Source organism: Pyrgilauda ruficollis, unplaced genomic scaffold (assembly GCF_017590135.1).
Source record: "Pyrgilauda ruficollis isolate IOZ18807 unplaced genomic scaffold, ASM1759013v1 scaffold124, whole genome shotgun sequence".
NCBI classification, from domain to species: Eukaryota; Metazoa; Chordata; class Aves; order Passeriformes; family Passeridae; genus Pyrgilauda; species Pyrgilauda ruficollis.
Window position 1 is genome coordinate 452,916 of NW_024510766.1, and position 22,339 is coordinate 475,254.

Consider the following 22,339-nt stretch of genomic DNA (forward strand, 5'->3'; position numbering starts at 1 on the left):
GTGGGGTGAATGCCTTGTGAATGCTTTGCTGAAGCAGAATTTGGGCCCACACGGAAGCCGGTGTGAGTCTGAGAAATGGGGATCGAGTGGGACACGAACAGCAGGGGCACGAGCTGTGCTGCAGAGGGAACAGTGTTACAGTACCACAGAAGGGAGACATTTGCTTATTTATCTTCTCTGTTTTTACTATGTTATGCTTGCCACTTTTTTGAGGCAATATTTTTTTTGATGGGAAACCATAGCGAAAGCACAAATAGAACTATTTGTCCAATAGTTTTAAAAACAAAGGTTTTAATTATTTTTTAAGGTTTATGAAAAGCAGAAGAAAATTTATACTGCTGCTATTTAGCCAAAAGATTATTCATAAGGTATTTAAGGCCAGGAAGTGTAAAGTTATGTTTTAAATGTATTGATAATTTGTACATATTGTTTATAAAGGCCTTGTGTTTATTAGAGTTACGTTATTTTGATGATTTCTGTACATACTGGTAAATACCCCCAATTTGTGTGAAAACATACTCCCTTATTTGTACTTATTTTGTAAAGAAATAAAACAATTTACTAAAGTAACACATTGAGTGACATACAGTATTAATTTATCAAACATGAATTTCACATTGTCTTGTAGTTCTTAAGCACTGGTCAGAAACATTTTGCATTAAAATATTAACAGAATACCCACAAACAAATATTAAAACCAAATACTTCAATGTTTTGTTGTGCTGATTCTTATCCTTTGTGAAACATCTAATAAAATTGTCAACAAACCTCGGTGCCATCAGCACAGAGAATGGATGCACTCAGCAGTGGCTCTCTCCAGCGAGGAGCCCAGCAAGCACAACAGAACATTCTCTGTCCCTTTCTGGCTGCCACGGGAGCTGTGACAGCCTGGACACAAAGTGCTCGTGAGGCCTCGTGCTCGTCAGGCACGCGGCCAGTGCTCAGCAACAGCGAATCAGAACAGATTTGCTCCATGGGATCAGGTGAAGAACCAGGCTGGGCTTTGCTTCTTGGCCTTCGCCACGCAGACGTGCTGGCTGCACACCACAGCGGCACCGGGGCTCTGGGTGCTTTAGAACATCCTAGTGATGCTGAGCAATGTTCTTCATTAAGTTATGTTGCTGTGGTTTAAGGCCAGAAGTAGATATTCAAATCAGTTTTTTGCTGATATTGATGCCTAAAAATATAGGGAAATAAGTAAAAAATATATAAATGAAACTGTAATAATCTTTAAATAAGTGACCTGAAGTTACTAACTAAAAGAACATGTCCTAGCTTAACTTTTTTTTTTTAAAGGCATATTTCTTCTAAGAAAGTGATTGTTTCCACATGTCTTCCTAGCCTTTGTGCTGTTCTGCAGTCAATGCTGTGATGTCATGGTTTAAACTTTCCATCTCAAGTTCACATTTAACTCGGCTGGCGCAGCCTGGAACCCTTTCCAATGCCACCTCAGCAAAGCTGCCCCAACGACGGGAGCTGCTTTATTGAGCCATAAAAAAATACAGTAAACACCAAACTGAGGAAAAACCAACCAACCAACCAACCAACCAACCACAAATACTTCCAACGTTCCACAGATGTGTAAAAGCACCATCCCAGTCTGCGCTCCCCAGACTGCCTGGGGAGAGCACCAGGGGCAGGAGCAGCCCCTGGGATGGAATATCACCTTTATTCCCTGGCTGAGAGGTAAGAACTGGACAGGGTGTGCTGCCAGGAGTGCTCAGCTCACCCCATGCCAGAGGGCAGGGCAGGAGTGGATACAGGATAAAAACAAGAACCTGAATGGACTACTGAGGGATACTTTGGACTTAAAGGTATGAAAGTAATAAATAAAACACTTCTATCTTTTTGTAAGACATGGCTACATCAAGCTGAATGGAGCAAAGGGCTGGAGAAGACGCAATCAAAAATTCTCACCTCTTTCAAACAACATGGGAGATACAGTGAGTGTTCCACCCTACGTGCTTGTTTTTGTTCATTTACTTTACAGAAATGTTTATGGCATGAAGTACTGTATAAGAAATGTGCATACACAAATACATGACAATTATACGTTAAGTTCTTTACAATATTAAATGTGTAATATACAATTCTACAGATATCTTACATACAAAGGTGAATGTTGTGCCATATATTCAAATATGGCAATACCTAGCAACTTTAGAATGTCGTACAAGTATAAAACCACAAAATAAAATAACTTTACAACTCTTAAAGTAGACAGATTTGCTCAACTGTTCTGCTAAGGTAGAAGGCCAACCGGCCAGGATTGCCATTAGAGATTTCTGAGTTGGGTGACCAAGGTGACAAAACCTGCAGAGGTCTGATTTTCCATGGACAGGTATCCAGCCCTTTTCCAAAAATTAGACCCCTGCCTAGATTTTACCTTGGATAGTCAGTACAGCTCATTGCTTTTGAAAATACTAGTCTTAAACATGACTTCTAAATTTTGCCTGATTGCAATCAATTAATCAATTTGCATTAGGAACGCACACCCACTTAATGCTCTGTCCCTTGTTCCATATGGCCATATTTATGCATCTAAAAAGAGTTTAATTAAAATTCATCATCTACAACAGTATTCTATAAATTAATGTGGGAGAAACTAAATTGTGATTAACACATGAATTAGTGATTGAGGACCCAATCATGCTAAACAGCAATAAAGAGGATTTAGCAGAATGCTATTTATAGCCTTGCACCTGCAAACACGGTGCTGTCTCCTGAGTTAGAAAGCCCTGTGAGTCAGTGCCAAGTCCTGGCTGAAGCAGGACCCTCCTGCAGACAGAACCCTGACTTTGTGACAGAGAAAGCTACATAGATAGAGGGCAGCTACGGAATTCAAATTTTAATAATAATTTAAAATAATAAAACAATTTAAACCGACGGCGTCCTGCTTTCATCTGACAATGGCAATACAGGGTTTTAACAACTCTGCAAGAATTCCAGACCCATAAAGAGTGGGCTTGTCCAAAATCCTTAAACTTTCCTGCTAAATGTGGGCTTCTAACATGGTTAGTAAATGATTAACAAGGGGTGGCTTGTTTGGTAGAACCACGCTTCTTCGATGATGCAAAACTTAACAGCTGCTGTAAAAACAAGATTGGCTTTAAAAGAGCTACAGCTCCTCGTGGGGTATGTGACCCTCGTGTGATGGTGGATGGCATTTTATTTTGTGCTTCCAGATCCCTACTGTTGCAAATATTGCCATAAGTGGGCCTGCCTAATTTCTTGTCTTTTGGTTGGTTTGTGTGGGGGGTTTAAGCACCGAGCACCAGTGACTATGAATCAGTCCTTTCCCGGTTCTGAATCCTGTTCACAGAGAGAGACCTCAGCTGGAAATGTAGTATAAAAATAAGCCATTTGCTCATGTGGGTGGGTACAATCACCAGGTGACTGTGATGCTGGGGGTGTGAAGCACGCCTGATATGGAGGAGGGGCAGCAGTCAGGGAAGGTTCTCAGTGCAGTTTTTGGGGTTCTTCCTCCCGCAGACGCCCCCGTCCCCGCAGCGCAGCTCTGGGCTGTCCCTGGGCTCCTGCTGGGCGGTTCCACTGCTTCCATGGCTCTTGCTGCAGAAGTCCAGTCCAGGGCCAGGGTTTCCAAAGCTTTGCCTGTTCCACACCACTGCTGGTCAGCCCAAAGTCCATCCCAGCCCTGCCATGCTGGGTGTGCTCAGGAACTCCACCGTGAACGACAGACAACTGGTTTTCCAAACGCATTCCATGGCTGGCTATGTGACAGGTAGTTTCAGAGTACCGCTAATGGGCAACATAAAGTCAAAATCTGTTTGCTAATACTGTTTTGCAAATCCTTAGTGTTTCACATAAGGGACTATTAAACACTTCTACGGTTACAAAGGGGGCACGGGGAGGGTCTAGTCCAGGGGCTCCTGTTTTATTCTGATTGTTGGGGTGGGCTGCGCTCGTCTGTCTTCGCGACACAGCACGTACTCGCTGAACTGGGAGGAATCCACCCCACCACCACAGGAAGCTGCCACGTTAAATCCCTTCTGAAATAATCTCTCGAGCACCTGCAATGTGGAGGGAAAACAATCAGATTAATATTTAGCAAATTTTAGTGATGAAAGCATTCGGAAGCACCAGATCTAAATGACGGATTTAGCCTTTCGAGTCCTCGTTGAATGAATATTATTCAGTTATAATTCTGTAACTTATTGTTAAATGACTATACTGTGATTAAAGTCTCGCTCTCAGCAAACCTCTGTAGAAAACAAAAATTAATCAAAGAAATAAGCACTCTGCAGAGCAGCTTAGTACATTATATAGTAAAATACTGGACTGTGGTGATATTGATGCTCTCACTCCTTACAGAAAGCATCATCAGGTTTAAGTTCTAATAAAAAGTGCCAATTAATCATTAGTAATATGAACAGTCTGAGGGGGAGGGTGCCGAGAAGCTCTTCCTTGGCAGATGAAAATGCATTAGGAGTTCAAATGACACATCCACCAGATCTTCGTGGCAATCTCAGCTGTTTGCCCTCGCTGGAAGGGAGCAAAGCATGGCAGGGACAGGATGCAGAGCCAGGACACGGACAACAGGGAAATGTTCTGGCCCAAGAAAGAGGTTAATCTGTACTGCCCAAATATGTATTTTCTCCTCCTCCTAAAGAAAAGTTGGTGCCATTTAGATGCACGAATTTAAGGAACCCAGAGGCAACTTTAATTTCTGTGACTGTCACACAGCACATTTCCCCAGGACATGCTGATCCTGGCTCTGGGAACGGGGCCGTTTTTCACAGGGGTGAGTGTGTTGATATTCAGCTTCCCAGCAGAGCAGGACACACCAGGCCTCTCCCAGAGCCAAGTGAGGGCAGATGCCAGATCCACCTTGGGCAGATCACAATGCAGGAGCCACTCAGGCTCCCCTGAGTCCCGGGCAGCACCTGGGAAAATGATTGCTGTGTTTTTCTGTACTGATAAATGCCATCAAGGAGCAGCCTGTGCCGTTCTCCAAGAGCCTCACCCGACGTGTGGCTCCCACTGTGGCAGCAGCAGGAGCAGGGAAGCGACCCCATGGTTTATTAAACCTGAGGATCCTGGTCACAGCAGCACCAGCCCCCTCTGACGCCTCTCTGCACCCACAGCAACCTGGACAAAGCTCTTTACAAACTTCTTCATCCTAGGGAAGTGTCTAAGCAACACACACACCTGCAGACAGAGTCAGCTCGTACCTCCCTGGGCTCAGGTTCTAGAAGGAGCTTGGTCTGTGTCCAGTTCACTGTGAGCAGGTCAGTGGAAGCACTGGGCACTGCCCCTGCCCTCACACAGCCCCGCTGTGCATTGCTCAGTGCACCATTTCTTTTGCCTGAGTGTTGGCTTTGCCTTTTCCAGAAGCATGATGTGGGAAGGACAGCTGTGTCCAAGGTGGTGTCAGAGCAGTGCAAACCATGGCAGCAGCATTTGCTGCCTTTAATCCCTTCCATCCCTCCTCAGGGGCTGCCTGTGTTATCCATCTGCATTTAATCCAGGCTTTGGCTTCCAGGGCTAACTAAAACGTTTCACTCTTGCTAGCCTGGCTCTAAGGACGGGCAAAGGAAGAGGCTGCTCCAGCAGAGCTTTGCCCAAGTCCTGCCGAGTCTGCTGAAAATCAACTTGCCTGGGGAGTTCTGCCTGGCCCTGGGACACAGGGACTTAACATTCTCAGAAAGTCACATCTGCCAAATCTCCCTGACTTTTGCCCTGATTTTTACATACCCTACACTGCAAGAAAGTAGTAGAACTGAAAGATCAAAAAAGCACACCAGAGTATGGAAGAAAAATGAAGTGGGAGAGAAGAAAAGAAGAGGCTGGAGAGTGGGTTAATAAAATACATTTAAGACAGAGAAAGAAAGCTTTCACCCCTCTTATTCACCCGGGCTGAATGGGGCCTGTAGGACAGAAATGGGGCGCAGACAGCAGCACTGTTCCTCCTCAGAGGGGAGGGCAGGAAGGAGGAATAAGACATCAGCAGGCTGCTGTGTCACAGGCTGGAGTATGTTCTGCCTGTGTTGTGATCACTGCTCCTAGCCCTGACAGGACGAAGATGAGAGACAATGCAGCCATGGGAAAGGAGGCTTCTCCCACTGAACTGGACAGTGGAACAGAGGATTGACAGGTAAGATTTCTGAGAGAGACGGGACTTCAAAATCCTTGCTAAAAAAGTTTTTAAAATCAATTTGCTTGTAAGACAAAACAAGCAGGGGGGTGCCTTTGGCTTGCCTCAGACCAAAGCTATGGAAAGCTGGATGTTAACACAGGAGCCTCTCTCTGCAAACACCCAGCCCAGGCAGACACTGCACCTCAGAGCAGCACGGGCCACCAAAGCGATTCCTGTTCACCCACTCCATGCTGCAAGGACCAGACTGCAGGCCACAATCTGCTGTTAAAAACCCTGGGATCATCGATTTGCTCAGGCCAAATCCTGTAAACAATGCTGAGGATGTTTAAATACAGCAGTTTTGGGTGTCACTGGGATGAGGCTGAGCTCGGGTCTAGGGAGAAAGGCTCCTTTCAGTGCTGAACAGCACCTGAACATGGACAGGTCTGCATCCCATTTAGAGAATTTGATTCTATACATTTTATTTCTTCTGAAGGTAAGATATGGACAGGGGGAAAGCAGTGACCATCTCTGCTACTCTGCTGAAAATCTCCAAAGAGAATATGCCAAAAACTGAGTATCAGCTGCAACTCTCCCATGTACAGGGACACATGCACATTATTAAATAGGGGATTTGTGCTCACATTTAATATGTGCTGTCTTCCAATATTCCAAGCACATCTGATTTTGTTGGGAGGTTTTCCAAATGGAAACCTGATCCTTTCATTTAAATTGCGCAGAATATTAACAAATACATTCTTAATTATGAAGACTTAATGTTCAACATTCACAAGCATCACAGAATTTTCTCTAAGGTAAATTTGTGACTCCCACCAGAACCTATTGCAAGGAGTTGAAAAAGCCTGTAACTATCTAAAATTACAAATGGGTGTACAATTAAGAATTACTGTATTCTTTTTTTGCCTGTTAGGTGTTGATGTTCTTTATTTTACACCCACAGTTCTTGATATAAAGCATGTAATGAAAATATTTTTCTAATATATAAAAAATGTGTAAATATTGCAACTGTGCTACCAAATACCTTGAGCAGAGCATAGGGAGGCAGAAGTAATGTATCACCTGAGCAAACAGCAGACAGGCTTTCGGTGTTGCTCTGTGGGACTCTTTGCAAGCAATTCTGCTCTTCCAAGCACTACCCATCTCCCTTAAATCTGTGCATTTGCCTCACTGTACTTCCAGCTTTTGACTTAATATTGTTTTGCTAAAAAAATCCTTGGAGGGGGAAGAGCAGTGCCTGTGTGCTGACCAGAGTTCATCAGAGCCAACGCTAATTAGCTGCTGATTTCATCAGCCTTTGGTCTCAGAAATGCATCATTTTCCAGAAAGTGTTTGAAAACACTTTCTATTAATTATATAGTAAAATGATGTAATTTAGTAAAATGATGTAATTTAACAGGATTACTTATACTGTAGACTCTTTGACAGAAATTTTTTCCACAACATGAACTTGCAAAGAGACCCTTTGATTCTGTCTGAATTTTGACTGAATTCAAAACACATTCAAATAATAGCAGTAATTAGTGCTCAGCTTTTGCTCCACATGTAGCACATGCATCCCAGGAGTCGCAGCACTGGATAAAAGAGCGGAGTGCCCAGCCGTGTGGGCACCCAGAGCTGTGCCAGGCAGGGCTGAGCTGCTGTGACCCTTTATGGTTTCAGCTCCTCTCATTCCTGGTGCGATCTCACAGGCTCCCGGGGACAGCAGGGCTGGCACACAAGAGCTCCTCCGCAGCTCCCGGCACAGCAGTGGGGACCCTCCCTGTCCCTCCCTGTCCCAGTGCAGGACAGAGCTGCCTCTGAGCACCGCCAGCCCCACACCTTGCCAGGGGCCGGGCAGAATTCACCACAGCCTGCTGAACCGCGCCCAGATTCACCTGTGGGGGCCAAAGGCCACCCGAGCCCGGGGCTGGGATGCTCCAGCCCAGGGGTCATTGCCCTCGCAGGGGGCACTGCCCTCGCAGGGGTCACTGCCCTCGCAGGGGGCACTGCCCTCGCAGGGGGCACTGCCCACACAGGGCTCACTGCCCTCGCAGGGGGCACTGCCCTCGCAGGGGGCACTGCCACACAGGGGTCACTGCCCTCGCAGGGGGCACTGCCACACAGGGGTCACTGCCCTCGCAGGGGGCACTGCCCACGCAGGGGTCACTGCCCTCGCAGGGGTCACTGCCCACGCAGGGGTCACTGCCACACAGGGGTCACTGCCCTCGCAGGGGGCACTGCCCTCGCAGGGGGCACTGCCCACGCAGGGCTCACTGCCCTCGCAGGGGGCACTGCCCACGCAGGGCTCACTGCCCTCACAGGGCTCACTGCCCTCGCAGGGGGCACCGCCGCCTCCCGCCGCCCCTGCAGGGCAGGGGACCCTGCTGAGGATGTCCCCGGCAGCCTGGCAGGCGCACGGTGCCCGAGCCCGACGTGCAGCACCCACGGCAGCTCCGCGGTCTTGTCCTCCCCGCTGCTGCCCTCCCTGCCCGGCCAGCTCCTCCGTGGGATTTTGCCCACAGGGAGTTTATCCAGGCAGCCACGGCATTCCCAGAGCCCAGTTCACAGCCCCTGCAGAGGACGGTCATTTGGGAAATGCTCCCCTCTGGGTTGATCTCCCTGCCCGTAACACGAGCATTTGCAGCCTGTTCCAAAGGAATTCACAGGGATCCAAGAGCTCTGCCCTGCCCCAGTTAAGGGCACTGGTTCCTGCCCCGAGCCGCAGCACAGGCACAGCAGCAGAGCTCCGGGGATCCCTGACCAATGGCACCGGGCTGCTGCCTACACACAGGCCACGTATTTATTCCTGCTGCCATCCACCTATCTGTCCAGTTATCTTCTTTTGTTTCATATGTTTAATTTTAAACCTAATGTCAAAACTCTGAGTATAAAATGAAATACATTTTTGTTTAAAATACTCTGGGCAATTTTTATAGAACATCCTTTTGAAAAAAAAAAAAGTGCAGAGATCAATTTTTTTAAGTCCATCCCGCAGGCACCATCATTTAATTATGAGTGAGACATAAATTATGCATTTACACATTGTTGCATTTTCTATAAAATGGTGTGGAGATTTTTTTTGTAGTTTTTGGAACTCTCTCTTTCTTCCTAGAGGCACTTTGGAGGAAAAAAAAAACTGCCGAAGGCTATACATTGATGAAAAAAATTAGCATTTATCAGTATAACACCATTATGAGGCCAGCATGGCACTAACATACACAAAATCTAAATGTATTTTTCTGCTTAGACTTAGGAAAACCTGAAAGACTGTGATCTCACCAGGCAGAAAAATGTTTCCTTGCAGTATAAGCACCGAAAGTAATTGGGCAGAAGCAAATAATTTGCATATAATTGAAGAAGCCACAGTAAAAAAGCAGCCCAGCCCCGAGGAGGCAGCAGGACAGGCCGTTCATTACCTGCACGGAGTTCAGCCGGCAGTATCCATTCAAGGGAAACCTGATAACGTGGGTGGGGTCCTGGTTCCAGCCCGCGTTCACCGAGTTGCACATGACATCCCCCGTCTCCGGGAAGATCTCTTCTATCAAAGCCTTCTCCCCACTCAATGCAATTCTTTCCCCCAGATCTGGAGTCACTCTTACAACCAAGCAGTCACAAGGCTGGAAATGTTTCCTTTGTTCTTTCTCTTGTTTCCATCGCTCAAGTTCCTTAATCATTGGCTGCAGCTGGTAATACTTTGCTTCTTCATATAAAAGATTAAAGTCCTGGGAAAGAAAAAAAAAGAGAGAGGGAGAGAGAGAAACTAGAAATGCTTATAGTTCTCTTTTAAAAATGAGTATTGTTCCTCTTTGACCTACTTAGGCTTATGTATTGTCAGCAAGAGAGCAAAGGCAACAGGTACCCACGTACTTACACCTCCACAGAAACCACACGGTGCTGGTGTGGAATTGTTTGGGCTGACTGAGAAGTTCCCATTGCACTGAATTATCCTTTCATTTATTATCCCACAAGCTCCATGCCAGAAGGCTTCACTCTTGGGTTAAGAAATCAAAATAGCTGGTTGCAGTAAACAAAGCTCACTGATGTAAGAGAAGATGTTCCAAGCCCTGCTCTCCGCTGGTGGCTCGGACACTTCTGATCTCCCAGCAGATCTCAGGCTCCGCTGCCGCTGCTCGCCCGACAGGAGATGGAGATGTCAGTTCAGCTTCACTTCTCACCTGCCTTTGCTGAGGCTGAATTCATCCACAGCAGCTGAGCTGCTGCCTGCTGTTGATGACTATTCATGTGTTTGAAGCCTACTTTGGAGGCCGGTAAATGACACGGAGGTGGTGACCATGCTGCTGGCTGGGAGCTCAGCCGTGTGCTCCAAGGGCTGCAGAGAAGCACTTCTTCCCTGCCATTTGTCCATCACTTCACTTGGGCTTTGGGCAATTCAAATTCCCAGTTCGATCCAATTCCCAGTTCAGTGATTGTTTCATCAGACTCTGACAGATCTTCCCAGCCCAGCTGAAACATGTGAGAGTACAGGGAGGCAAAGGGTGTGAGACCCCCAGACCCCAGGAGGCAGCTGAGCCCCCCAGGCCCAGCCAGAGCAGGGGGAGAGGGAGAGGCCCTGGGGGCACTCTGCTCCCCCAGCCTCACAAGAGCTCAGCTGCTCCCTGCAGACACCTGGCTTTGCTCTCCCAGCTCCTGCACCTCTTGACAGGAGATGTCAGTTCAGCTTCACTTCTCACCTGCCTTTGCTGAGGCTGAATTCATCCACAGCAGCTGAGCTGCTGCCTGCTGTTGATGACTATTCATGTGTTTCAAGCCTACTCTGGAGGCCGGTAAATGACACGGAGGTGGTGACCATGCTGCTGGCTGGGAGCTCAGCCGTGTGCTCCAAGGGCTGCAGAGAAGCACTTCTTCCCTGCCATTTGTCCATCACTTCACTTGGGCTTTGGGCAATTCAAATTCCCAGTTCGATCCAATTCCCAGTTCAGTGATTGTTTCATCAGACTCTGACAGATCTTCCCAGCCCAGCTGAAACATGTGAGAGTACAGGGAGGCAAAGGGTGTGAGACCCCCAGACCCCAGGAGGCAGCTGAGCCCCCCAGGCCCAGCCAGAGCAGGGGGAGAGGGAGAGGCCCTGGGGGCACTCTGCTCCCCCAGCCTCACAAGAGCTCAGCTGCTCCCTGCAGACACCTGGCTTTGCTCTCCCAGCTCCTGCACCTCCTGCACACAAATGCTGCCCCACAGCTGCTCCTGTGGGGTGTGCTGGAGGTCAACACTGACAGAGGCCAGTTCTACACCAGTGAAATGAAAAATAAAATGAAAAGAAAAATCAAGACTGAAATGGCTGAAATCATTTGGACTGGAAAGAATGATACGACAAGAAGCAATCAAGAAATGGGCGCCAAAAGCACATCAAAAATAACGGGTGTGCTGCTGCCCCAGGACTCAGGGATGAGGGGAATCAAAGGCCAATGAAGATGCAGCACAAAAAGGTGCAACTCTACATACAGGTGTGGAATTAACCTGCAAAATCTCCTGCTGCAGGGTATTACTGAACCAAAGCAGTTATCTCTGCTCAAATTTGGCACCACAGACCCACTGGTAGTGGAGGTGCTCCTTCACCCCAGGGCTGCCTGCAGCCTGGAGACATATGAATATTCACAGTGACAGGGCAAGGTGAGCGACTTACAAAAGGGACATCCAATCCTTTACATCTCTTTGATGTCTGCTGAGGTGGGGACAATGTGCACACAGCTAAGGCAGAAAAAAGGACTGGAGGATAAGAGGAGCAGAGAGGAAGAGGGATAAGAGCGAGTGGGAAGAAATGAGGGCAACAAACACTCTCACGGGACAGCTTGAAGATGGAAAACACAGAAGATTAAAGAAGAAATCATGCAGAGAGCATGCTGCAAACAACCAACAGCCAGTGCTGGGAACAGGCCAGGCAAAGAGCTGTGGAGGCTGCCTGCACTACCTGGGCTCAGGTAAGACAGCACCAGCCCCAAAGCCTCGTCCTCTGCTGGAAGGTATTCTCACCCTTCCTAAAACCAGCACTCTCTGCTGAACCATTCCTGCTTTCCTCTGTCCATCAGTGATGCTCCCTCAGTACTGAACAGGGGATCAGTTTAAACCTACAGGGATTAGTGGCCTAAAATAAAAAAAAAATATCTGAAATCTCTGTGCAGGACACTGAACCAGCACAGTCTACCATCTAACTGTGTTAGGTACAGAGGTGTGTGGAGTGGCCTGCCAAATGTTCACTTGGCATCTGCTGGTGCCATGGATTGCTCTTCCAAGCAAGGAAACATGCAATGCTAAGGAAAAATGTAATGGTGTAGAGTGATCAGGAGCACCCAGTACTTTCTGAAGGCAGTGGAAAGTCATCTGCTGTTTTCAATAGGTCCTGAAAAACCAGTTTTGGAGTATCTGGGTTCATGGACACTATAAAGTAAGGTATTATTTGTAAAATCAATCAAGTGAATATGTGCTAAGAAAACTCAACAGTAAAACCTGGAAGAGATGGTACAGTGAAAGAAAGAACAGCCCTTCATGGCTGCGAGCAGAGAGTGCACAGGGCTCCCAAGGCTGGATGCAAGCCCACTGCAGTACAGATCTCTGAGTGCCCCCTGCCTTTGCACGGCCCCGGCCGTATCCTGAACCTCAGTGGTGCTGCACCCTCGGGCCAGAACAGCAGTGCCATAAACCAAGCAAAGCCCAGATCACACCAGCCCTGCTTCTCCCACAGCCCACTCAGCCCACCCCACCAACTGCAGCTTTCCAGTGACTCTGCTGGCTGTCAACTGCCCGAAAACGAACAGGATAAATTTTACATCCTAATACCATTTTGTGAGAAGAAAACCTGCTTTCAAATGGAACAACTCTTCCACTACTGCTCCCAGAATGAGAGAGCCACACTTCAGGGGGCTGTGTGGAAATCAGGGCTGAGCTGGAGCATCAGGTGCTGGGCCAAGCTGTTTGGGTTACTCTCCGAAGTCAGGCTCTCCTGCCTGTGCCCATTCCACACTCTGGTTCAGCACAAATGTGGGAAGGGTTGTGCACCTGAAGAAGGGCCCTGTAAGAGGGAACTTGGTGCCAGGAGGAGATGTCAGGATATCGGGGCACCACTGTCAGGCAGTGCCAGCAAGGGGAATTCCTTGTGCTGTAGTAAGAGGGGATAAAAAAGAGTCTTCTGTAGCAAGAGGAATTCACTGCAGTCCACCAGTGACAGTGCTGGGAAGGGACACCTTGTGTGACCCCACTGCACTGCTGCCCACAGCCACCAGCAGCAAACACTGCCCCTGCTCCTCTTATGGGACTTTTGGCCTTTCTGCAGGGAGGGACTGGGGCATCCTGAGGGAATCTGACACTGTGTTTAGGGAGGGAAGAGGGTTTCACAGAGCCAGGAACACAGAACGAGTGGCTCACAGTGTGGGGGCCAGGTTCTCTAGATCCTGTACTTGGACAGGGTCATGGGCTCTGCACACCAAGCCCACAAACTTTCCCTCCAGGTTTTACACATTGTTCAGAGTTCTGTGACCAGACTGGGAGAGCCCAGCTCTGGACTCTCTGCACTGAATGCCTGGGATGCCCAGGTGACACTGGCATAGGTACTTCTACCCTTGCACTGCAGATATCAAACCCTACCCTGAAGATTTATTTACCATTAACATGAAATGTAAAGCAGAAGAATGAAACCCACAAGAGCCCTCGCCAGGGAGGTGCCACAGGAACTGCAGGAGAACATTTCCATGCTGCTGGTTTTGGTAAGTTACCAAAGGCAGATGCAGCCATGACTGCTCCTGGCCCCATCCAGGAGAGGCACATCCCACTGGCACAGGCAGGAGCAGCCCAGTGGCCACGGGCACAGCGGGTCACAGCCCCAGGGCACAGCTCTGTGCCACGCCAGCCCTGATCCCTGCACAGGGACACCTGCAGCTCCCTCCCACAGCGGCTCCAGCCTGGTGCAGGGCAGTGCTGCTGGCACCATTCCACAGCAGATTTTGTGCAATACCCACGACTTCCTTGTCCTGCAGGACTCAAGCATCTCCCATTTCTTACAAGCATTATCTCCCTGTGTTCCCAGCTCCCTGCCAGCAGCACCAGAGCCAAGCACTATGACAGATAGTGGAACTGCTTCTCTTTAGCCCAGGGACACATTTTCCTCTGGAGGTGATTCCCACCACCAGTGGCAGTCACAAGCAGGGTGCTCTTTGATAGACTGAAAGGGGAGATAGTACAGCCCTCAATTTTTCTTTATTAAAAAAAGCCTTTACAGCTACCATGAGCCTTCAACCTCCTGTGGCTGTTGCAGGAACCAGTGGGAAGTTCTGCCAGGTCACTTGTGGAAGGGAGCAGACAGGCAGGGATGCACACAGCCTTTCTCCAGCCACAGCTTCTGGCCTACATGTAGATCTCACTGGCAACATTAACAGATCTTTCAAAGATGCAGCCTTTTGCCTTTCACAAAATAATTTTCTGCTTTTTGTTCAGTAAAGAAGCTTTTTCTGTGGGGGATTTCAAGCGGGCTAAATTCTGGCAGTCACCTGTGACAAGGGTGGCACCTTCCTGGGGAGGAGGTGTGACCTCCAGGCCAGCAGTGCTGCTGCTCCCATGCCAGGGCCAGCGGGCTGGTTCAGATCTGCCACCCAGGGCAGGCAGCCAGCACACACTGAGCCCATGTGTCCCACAGAGCTGGTGCTCAGTACCAAAGACATCCTTTATTTTTGTCCCTAGTGGTGACTCCTGAACAGGCTGAAATGGCTCTTCTGTCCATTTTTCACTTGTTATTCTTTATTACATGAAACAACAAACTGTCATCCTAAGTCAATGTTTCTTTTATATTTTTAGTGCTGATAAGATCTGACTCCTGGCTATGAAAGAAAGTTGCTCACTTCTACAATGACAACTGCACTGTTTCCTGAGGTCAGTTTGAGAGACTTTAGATGCAAGCACACAAATTTTGTAACTGTGTTAATAAATTAGAGTGGCGGCCCTGTCATTTTGGTGCCACAGGTGGTCTCTGCAATCCACATAAAACTCTTTGTTTTCCTTTGTGCTCCTCCCCTCTTTGAGAGGGAACAACAATACTCACATTGCCCGTGTCTGTTCCTGTCTGATGCTCTCTGAGCAGGGAGTGAGTCCCAAACAAGACTCACAGCAGCTCCTGGTTCTGGGTGCAGCTGGGCAGGGACAGTGAAGGGGACACGTGCTGCTCCTGGGGCAGCCCCTCTGCTGGCAGGGGACACCAAGGAGGGGACTTTGGGACCAGAGGAGGAGCAGCTCCTGTGGCAGCCAGCCTTGAGAGCAGAGTGGCAGAGCTGAGCTGGCCCCAAGCAGCTGGGATGGGCTGGCTGCAGGGCACAGCCAGGCACACTGCCCTCAGCACGGGGCTCAAAATCCCCCAAACCCAGGAAAGCTACAGGAACCACAGGAGTGCTACTTTCAGCAGCAAGACCTGGGAGACACTTTCGAGTTCTGGCTTAGTAGCAGTTGCAAGTGTAATTAATATTCACTGTAAACACACCACTCAGACTTGATAATAAAGAACCACTAGCCTCAGAACACACACCCCACTTTCTCTGCATTTCAGTGTTAACTTCGTCTGAAAACACCACTGAAATAGCAAACACAGTAATGCTGGTGTGGTACTAGCATTCCAAACTTTCCAAAATAACCATCTGAGCAGCAATTCAAGTTGAAAAGCAACTTGGCTAAACCTTGAGGCTAATAAACTGCTTGATTAAATTAAGGGGTAAAAACTAATAAATATTCAAAACACTTGATAGTGCTTTGTTTGACATAAAGAACATTTAATGCAAGTCTCACTGGAAAAGCTGTCAGGTTTTATACCTTAAATAGAGTTTTGCATTTAGAAACACCGAGTGATTCCATTTGCTGCCTTTGATTATTGTCTTCTGTCACTTTAATCATGCTGGCAAAATTACACGATTTCTGTGAAGTTAAATCCGTTTACAGTGCAGTTTTAATACAGCTTTACAGCTCATTCTTCTATGCATTTTGATTTAGTTACTCCCTACCTAGCAATGCTTTGCTTTGTTCTTGAGCCCTCATTAGCCTGGGGTTTGCTCTAAAGCTCTCCCAGGGAGGAGTTCACTGAAATGCAGCTACCCCAGTGCAGAGGGGTGGTGGGGGGCAGGCCCTGAGCAGGCACAGAGCCCTCCCTGAGCCCCCAGCCCTGCCAGGCTCGCTCTGCAGACAAGCCCTGCAAATCCTGCTGCTTCTGTGACTGAGCATCTCTGAAATCTGGATGCTGGTGGAGGCCATAATCAACTCAAACCACCTCTCTCTTCTCTCTATCCCTCAGGGGCCAGAGCTGGGCACAGCACTGGAGGTGTGGCCTCTTCTCACACTGCCCCACTGGACTGAACAAAACACAGCTGCTAAAGCATCTCTCCTGTGCCTCTCCCACCTCTCCATCCACCCCTTCCCTTGATCCATCCTACAACCCCAGGACTGCTCTGGTCTTTAGCTCCACCATTACACACAGGTTTTCTCTCATTTCTCTGCAGAGTTTTCTCCCACCCAGCCCTCATTTCTCATTTCCCCCCATTCCACAGCGCACTTCTCCAGCCCATCTGCCTTTCACCAGGAACACCAGTGCCCAGGACAGCCCTTCTGGGCTGAGCTCAAACCAGGACTGCCAAAACCTGCCCCTGCCAGATGTGAGCTGCAGACCCTCCCACGGTGGGTCAGACATGACTGTCCTGCTAGCTCAGGTGAGAATGGCTGAGCTGGGCACCAGGACCAGCTCTGCTCCAAAGCAAGAGCCACCACCACCACTCTGGACTCACTCAGTCCCAGCCCAAGTGGTCCTTTGCCCAGACAGTACAACAAAGTGAAATGGCACTTCAGAGAAAGCAGAAGTTCCCTTCCTAGCAATTCTCTGCATCCTCTAACTGGCAGAGCCCCATATGCCATCCCAATTTATTCATCATTTCATCCTGGAATAAGTGCTTTTGTTGAATCTTGTCATCTACAGTTTGGACACTTTTGTCTTCTAATTTTCATACATCAGGGTGACAATGCTAGAAGTTTCCTAAGCGCAAAGCCAAACAAACAAGGCAAAAAGCAGAGCCTTTAAACAATCAGGGCCTCAGAGAAACAACCATGACTTCATACAAAACATGTCCTGCTCCTTAGAAAGCCCTCAGTCAATTCCATCTCCCACGAATATTTTGACATTAACTGTGAGCAGATTACTTCCTGAAATCAAACTATCTGCATTGGTTATGTCTAACACAAATCCTCATGGGCTTGTTTAAAGGTTTCTTTTTTATAGCAAAAAGATTTACACAGTTCAAGTCCTCTATGTATCAAACTTGAAACATTTCTTTCAGAGTCTGAGCATTAAACCCTGCTAAGTGCAAGTTGCTGATGTTGCTTCTTAATTGTTGTTATACCCTGATAAATAAGCTAAACATGTGAGAAAATACAATTAGTTTAGAAAAACTGATTTAGCTATAAGCTTCATTGTTTAACTTTTCTTGGTATCCATGACAACCACTGGCTCATTTATTAAATAATAGCATCCCTGGTGTAATACACAAGTACTAAAAATCCTAACAAATAAACAGCAACATTTAGTTAAGTGTGTTTAGGTCAAGCATAGAAACCAACCTGCCCCAAAACAAATGACAGAACGGAGGAAAAAACACATTGCAGACTCTAGCTTTCCTTACCTTAAAGTCATCTGGGAGCAGTAGCTTAGATGTCCTTAGGAAGCTTAATATATATCTGAAAATTTCCCCATCTCGATCAATGAAATAATGTTGTTTTAAACTGTCCAAGACAATAGGCTCTGTGCCATTAAACAGACGACTTATTCTGAAAAAAAAGAGAAGAGAAAAAGAAATGGGCAAAAGAGACAAAATCTCATTACAGCCTTGGGGCTTAAGAACAACCAATTTAGGTGCATCAATTCAGCGTGCATAAGGGGATGCAGGATGTTAATTTGGTGACAAACACGGGCACCGGGGCAGGTGCCCTGGGTGAGGGTCCCACGCTGCCCTGGCACCAGGCTCGTGCTGCCCTCAGCCTGGCACGCCCCTGCCCCACCAGGAAAGGCCCTAGAACCCTCACCCCACGGCTGGCAGAGGGATCCTGGGGAGAACACGAGTCCCTGGCTCCTGGGGAGAACACAAGCCCCTGGCTGTGACACGTCCCTGTCCTCCCTGTCCTGCTAACAGAGAACCAAGTGGCTACTCCAGGGATGGGCTCCTGGCCATGAGCTGGCCTCCAGCTCAGCTGGCATTTGATCAAACACCATCCAAGCCTTCCTGTGCTGAAGGAGAGGCTGCCCAGGCACTGAGATGGGCTGCAAGGACGTGTCAGTGTCCATCCAACGCAGAAAAGCAGAAAGCAATGGCCCATGCAGCCCCACAGTGTCACCACCAGCAGTCCTGGAGATGAGCCTGGCAGGGGGAGAGCACCCTGGCAAATCTTTTGTGAAGAAAAAAAATGGGATCAAGACCTATGTGACCGGGGGATCAGCTGATTATGGGACCAAAGGACCACATCAGCTACACCACTCCAGGTTTGTCAAGTCCCAAGGAGCCTGCTCCACGGAGAGCAAACCCGGCATCTGCCTGGCTGCTGCTCCTCCAGCCTCTCCCCTCCAAATGCCTGCCTCCTCTCACAAGGCTTTGTCTTCCCATGAGAAATAACCCAGCTGAATATATGTTCTTGAAAGGGAAAACGCAGGAGACAGACAGCAGCGACCTATTAAGTAATTGAGTCCATCTCTGTGACAGTGCAGCATTGTTCCCAACTGCAGTTGTCTCATCTTTCAAAGTCGAGTCTTAAATAATCCTGCCATGAGGACTCCTCCATTTCCCAGAGAGCCCATCCCACAGCTGGCTGCATTTCACTATCGAGCCAGCCCTTCAAATGGCCCATGAAATCCCCCGTGAGCTGGCTGAGACCAGGCCAGGGCTTTCCCCTTCCCTGGAAAACAGCTCATCAAGCCTTGCTGCAGGCCATGTCCAGCACTGCTGCTGCCCAGCCTCGCTGCCTCCCTGCTCCCAGCACCAGCACCCAGCCCCAGCAGCGTGGGGAGCATCTGGAAGTGATGCCAGTGCCCACCCAGGTGCTGGCAAGGGACAGGTTTGCTGCCCCCCTGCCCTGCTGCCGCTCCTGCCTGTGCCCTGGCCCACAGCTGCACCTTGCTCTGATCTTCTAACTTGCTAATATGGTTGTAAATTTATTAATGCACCATTTACATCTAAATAAAATGTGGAAATAATAAATAAAACTGGACATGGTAAGTCTCCACTGAATTTTGCTAAAAAACCTTTCTGCCTTCTTAATTAAGGAAGCTCCAGGTTTTACTGCCTGCTCTCATGCCCATGCCAGCATACAGCTAGTCTGAATTACTTGTGAGAATAACCAAGTGCTCTCCTAAACCCTAATTATAACATTTACTGTTTTCTCCAACCTCCAGCGTTCCTACAGCATCAGAGAATACCATCCAGTTCACCTGGCAACATTTAATTTATATAATCACAAGGCTCAGTGAGACTCCTGTAATTCACTGTGTTCTTTTTTGTTGTTATTTTAAGGCCATTTGCCCAAGACAGTTAAACATACTGCTTTGTGCAGCATTACACTTTATTCCAGGAACCAGACAGTTAATTTATTTCCTTTGGCAGTGTGCTGTGCTGGGATACACTGAAAGCAGAGGAAGCACTGATAGCTTAAGGTTCAGTACATACATTTACTGAGTAAATTTGCATGGCTATCTCAAGTTTTGAGATCTTACATCTGAACAAGCTGAGCTGTGGCTGAAGCCTCCTCCCCTTTGCTGCCCTTTCTCTGTGGAGCCTGCAGAAGCAAAGCTGCTCTGCCATTCACGGGCACAGGGGAAGGTCTGCCAACAACGACAGGGTGCAGAGAAGACAGGGTACAAAACTTTAATGGGCCAGTCTTTAATGTAGCAAAGCATTTTTTTGGTAATGAAAACAAAACATGAATTTTGAGGCTCCACTTTGTGGAGTGCCCTGAGCTGTATTTCTTCACCAGCAAAATTACTGCTGGGGAAAGAAACTCACAGAGTGTTGAAAGACTTAACTGCCACCCCAAAAACAGAGTGATGAATAGTTTAAGGATTTATTTGACATTTTAGGGGGCTGCTACGTTCCAAGAACCAACTTCACTGCAGCATGTCGTAATGCCGCATGTGGAAAGAGCTCCCGCTTCTCCCATCTCGCCAGTTCAAACCATACCTGGAAAAGTCCTCTGGAAAATGCAATGCTGGGAGAGCAAAATGAACTCAAAGGGCAGCTTCAATGCACAGTTCCTGACAGGATTCCTCTCCATGTGTGAGGCTGTGGAAAGGAGCACAGTGACCAGGAGAAGCTCCATGCTCTGCACCGGGACACGAAGCTCTCCGTGGATGGGTCTCTGGTGGCCAGAATGAAATGCCTCACCCAGGAGCAAAATGCACTCAGGGTGTCAGGGCTGGCAAGTCAGCAAGAGCAGGGGGACAGGAAGGGCTTTGCACGGTGCAGACTCGCTGATGATCAGTCAGAAATAAGGTACCAGCCTGGCTGGCAGCCTCAGGAAGCTGCTCCCTCCAGCGACCCACCGTGTGCTGTGAGTTTAAAGTCATGGGGAGCGGCTGCAGCTCAGACTGGGCACTAGTCACCCTGAAAATGGCTGTTTTTATGAGTGGTCATGGCAACCAGCGCTGTACTGGTGGACAAATTAGCATTTTCAGGAGGCACAGGGAAAGGGAGACAGGGCAGAAAGGGCTGCAGCAAAGGGCGAGTCTGAACAATGAACACTTCTTCAGCACTCCCACCTTTCTGCAAGAGATGCTTCACTTTCTCATTTAGAAGCACTTGTATAATCTGTGTCCAATATTTAATTCCCACACAGGGAGCAGACTGAGGCAGGAGCAGCTCCAGCAGTTGCCAGCCTAAGGATGCCAAGCGTGTCTTCCCACTGCCTCCACTGCCCTGGCCGGGTCCTGCCGTGCTCACACCATCTGCCCAGAGCTCAGATCCTCCCAGTCCCTTCTTCTTCCTCCTGGCTTGCTCCTGCCCTCCCAGCAAGGTGCTCTTCCCTCCTGCCTGCTCCCTGCTCTGCAGTGCTGCCCACTGTCCTCGGCCACCGCTGCCACAGAGCCACCGCGGGGCTGCTGTCCAGCCTCCAGCCTGGCACCTCGGGCCCTGGCTGGGTGCACTTCTCTGCCTCTCCCAAGAGCCAGAACAGAACCTGTTGATCCCATTCCTACTGTTTCCTTGTGCCTTTGTTGTTTCTGCTAAAGGCTTTTACATTTTCAATAATGTTTCGCCAAAACGCCACAGGGCGAGTTTCTAGCTTTGTACCGATTTTACCACGATATTAAGATCTTCTTTTATTAGATTAAAAACAAACAACAAAGACAGCCAACCCACAAGGACAAGAGTGCCAGTAAATTCTTTTCTTAGTTTCTTGGGCAAGGAAAGAAGCCCCGTGCTGCCTGCAGGTACCCACAGAAGGCGGCTCCCCCCTCAATCCTGGTGAGGGATTCTCCAGCCTGCAGGCTCCCTGCAGCACCTGGGCAGGCAGGAGCACAGGGGGCCCTGCAGGGCGGTAAGTCCAGCCCCAGCAGAGCTCAGGACACACCACCTCCTTCATGCACTCTCCCAGCTCCCTTTCAGAAGCAAACAGGGCTTTTGGCATCCCCAGCTCCCCCCAGAGCGCCTCTGGTCTTCCCAAAGTCCATCACTGAGCACACCTGGGGGTCTGCACATCACACACGGCTGCTGGGGAGTCTCACTGCACTTCAGGGTGGGGCAGTTTGCTTTCTTGTTTGGGCCAGTTTAGCCATTTTCTTGACGGTTTTATTTTGAACAGAAAATACAAGTTCTTTCCTAATAAATCTGGTTCCAGAGGTCTTAAGAAGAGCACCCAGTATTGTGGGACCTGTGAGACAAGCAGGAGCTGGGGCTGTGGCACAATGAGGCCCTAAGGCCCCAGGTCCCTCTGCTCTGGGGGCCACTGTGGTCCCCTGTGCCCTGTGCCCGTGGTCCCCTGTGCCCTGCTGTGGCCAGCGCAGTGGCACTGCATAAGCAGAACCCTCTATCACAATATTGCACTAAAAGTATTAATTTAAGTAATTACATGATTAATATTTAACTGTTCAGTGATATTCTTGTCATTCATAATTTAGTTGTTTACATTTATTAAAAATTGATTTTGTAGACACTTTTTCTGCCCAATGTCAAATCAGCAGGGAACGCACATTTCAGCAAACTGTCATTAAAACGTGTCTCTCTCCTCATTCTG

At 48.4% G+C, this 22,339-nt stretch overlaps 1 protein-coding gene across 4 annotated transcripts in view; it reads right to left on the reverse strand.

The window, feature by feature from the left end:
- Positions 1 to 2,876: 2,876 nt before the first annotated feature.
- Positions 2,877 to 22,339, reverse strand: part of KCTD15 (potassium channel tetramerization domain containing 15) — a 43,265-nt gene continuing 23,802 nt past the window's right edge. For all 4 annotated transcript variants that reach the window (XM_041490550.1, XM_041490551.1, XM_041490549.1 and 1 more), the window contains exons 3-5: positions 17,749 to 17,893; positions 9,514 to 9,819; positions 2,877 to 4,031 (exon numbers count right to left, since the gene is read on the reverse strand). In XM_041490550.1, the coding sequence (XP_041346484.1) occupies positions 3,876 to 4,031; positions 9,514 to 9,819; positions 17,749 to 17,893 (607 nt within the window). In that variant the 3' untranslated portion in view covers positions 2,877 to 3,875. The remainder of the gene's footprint in view (positions 4,032 to 9,513; positions 9,820 to 17,748; positions 17,894 to 22,339) is intronic.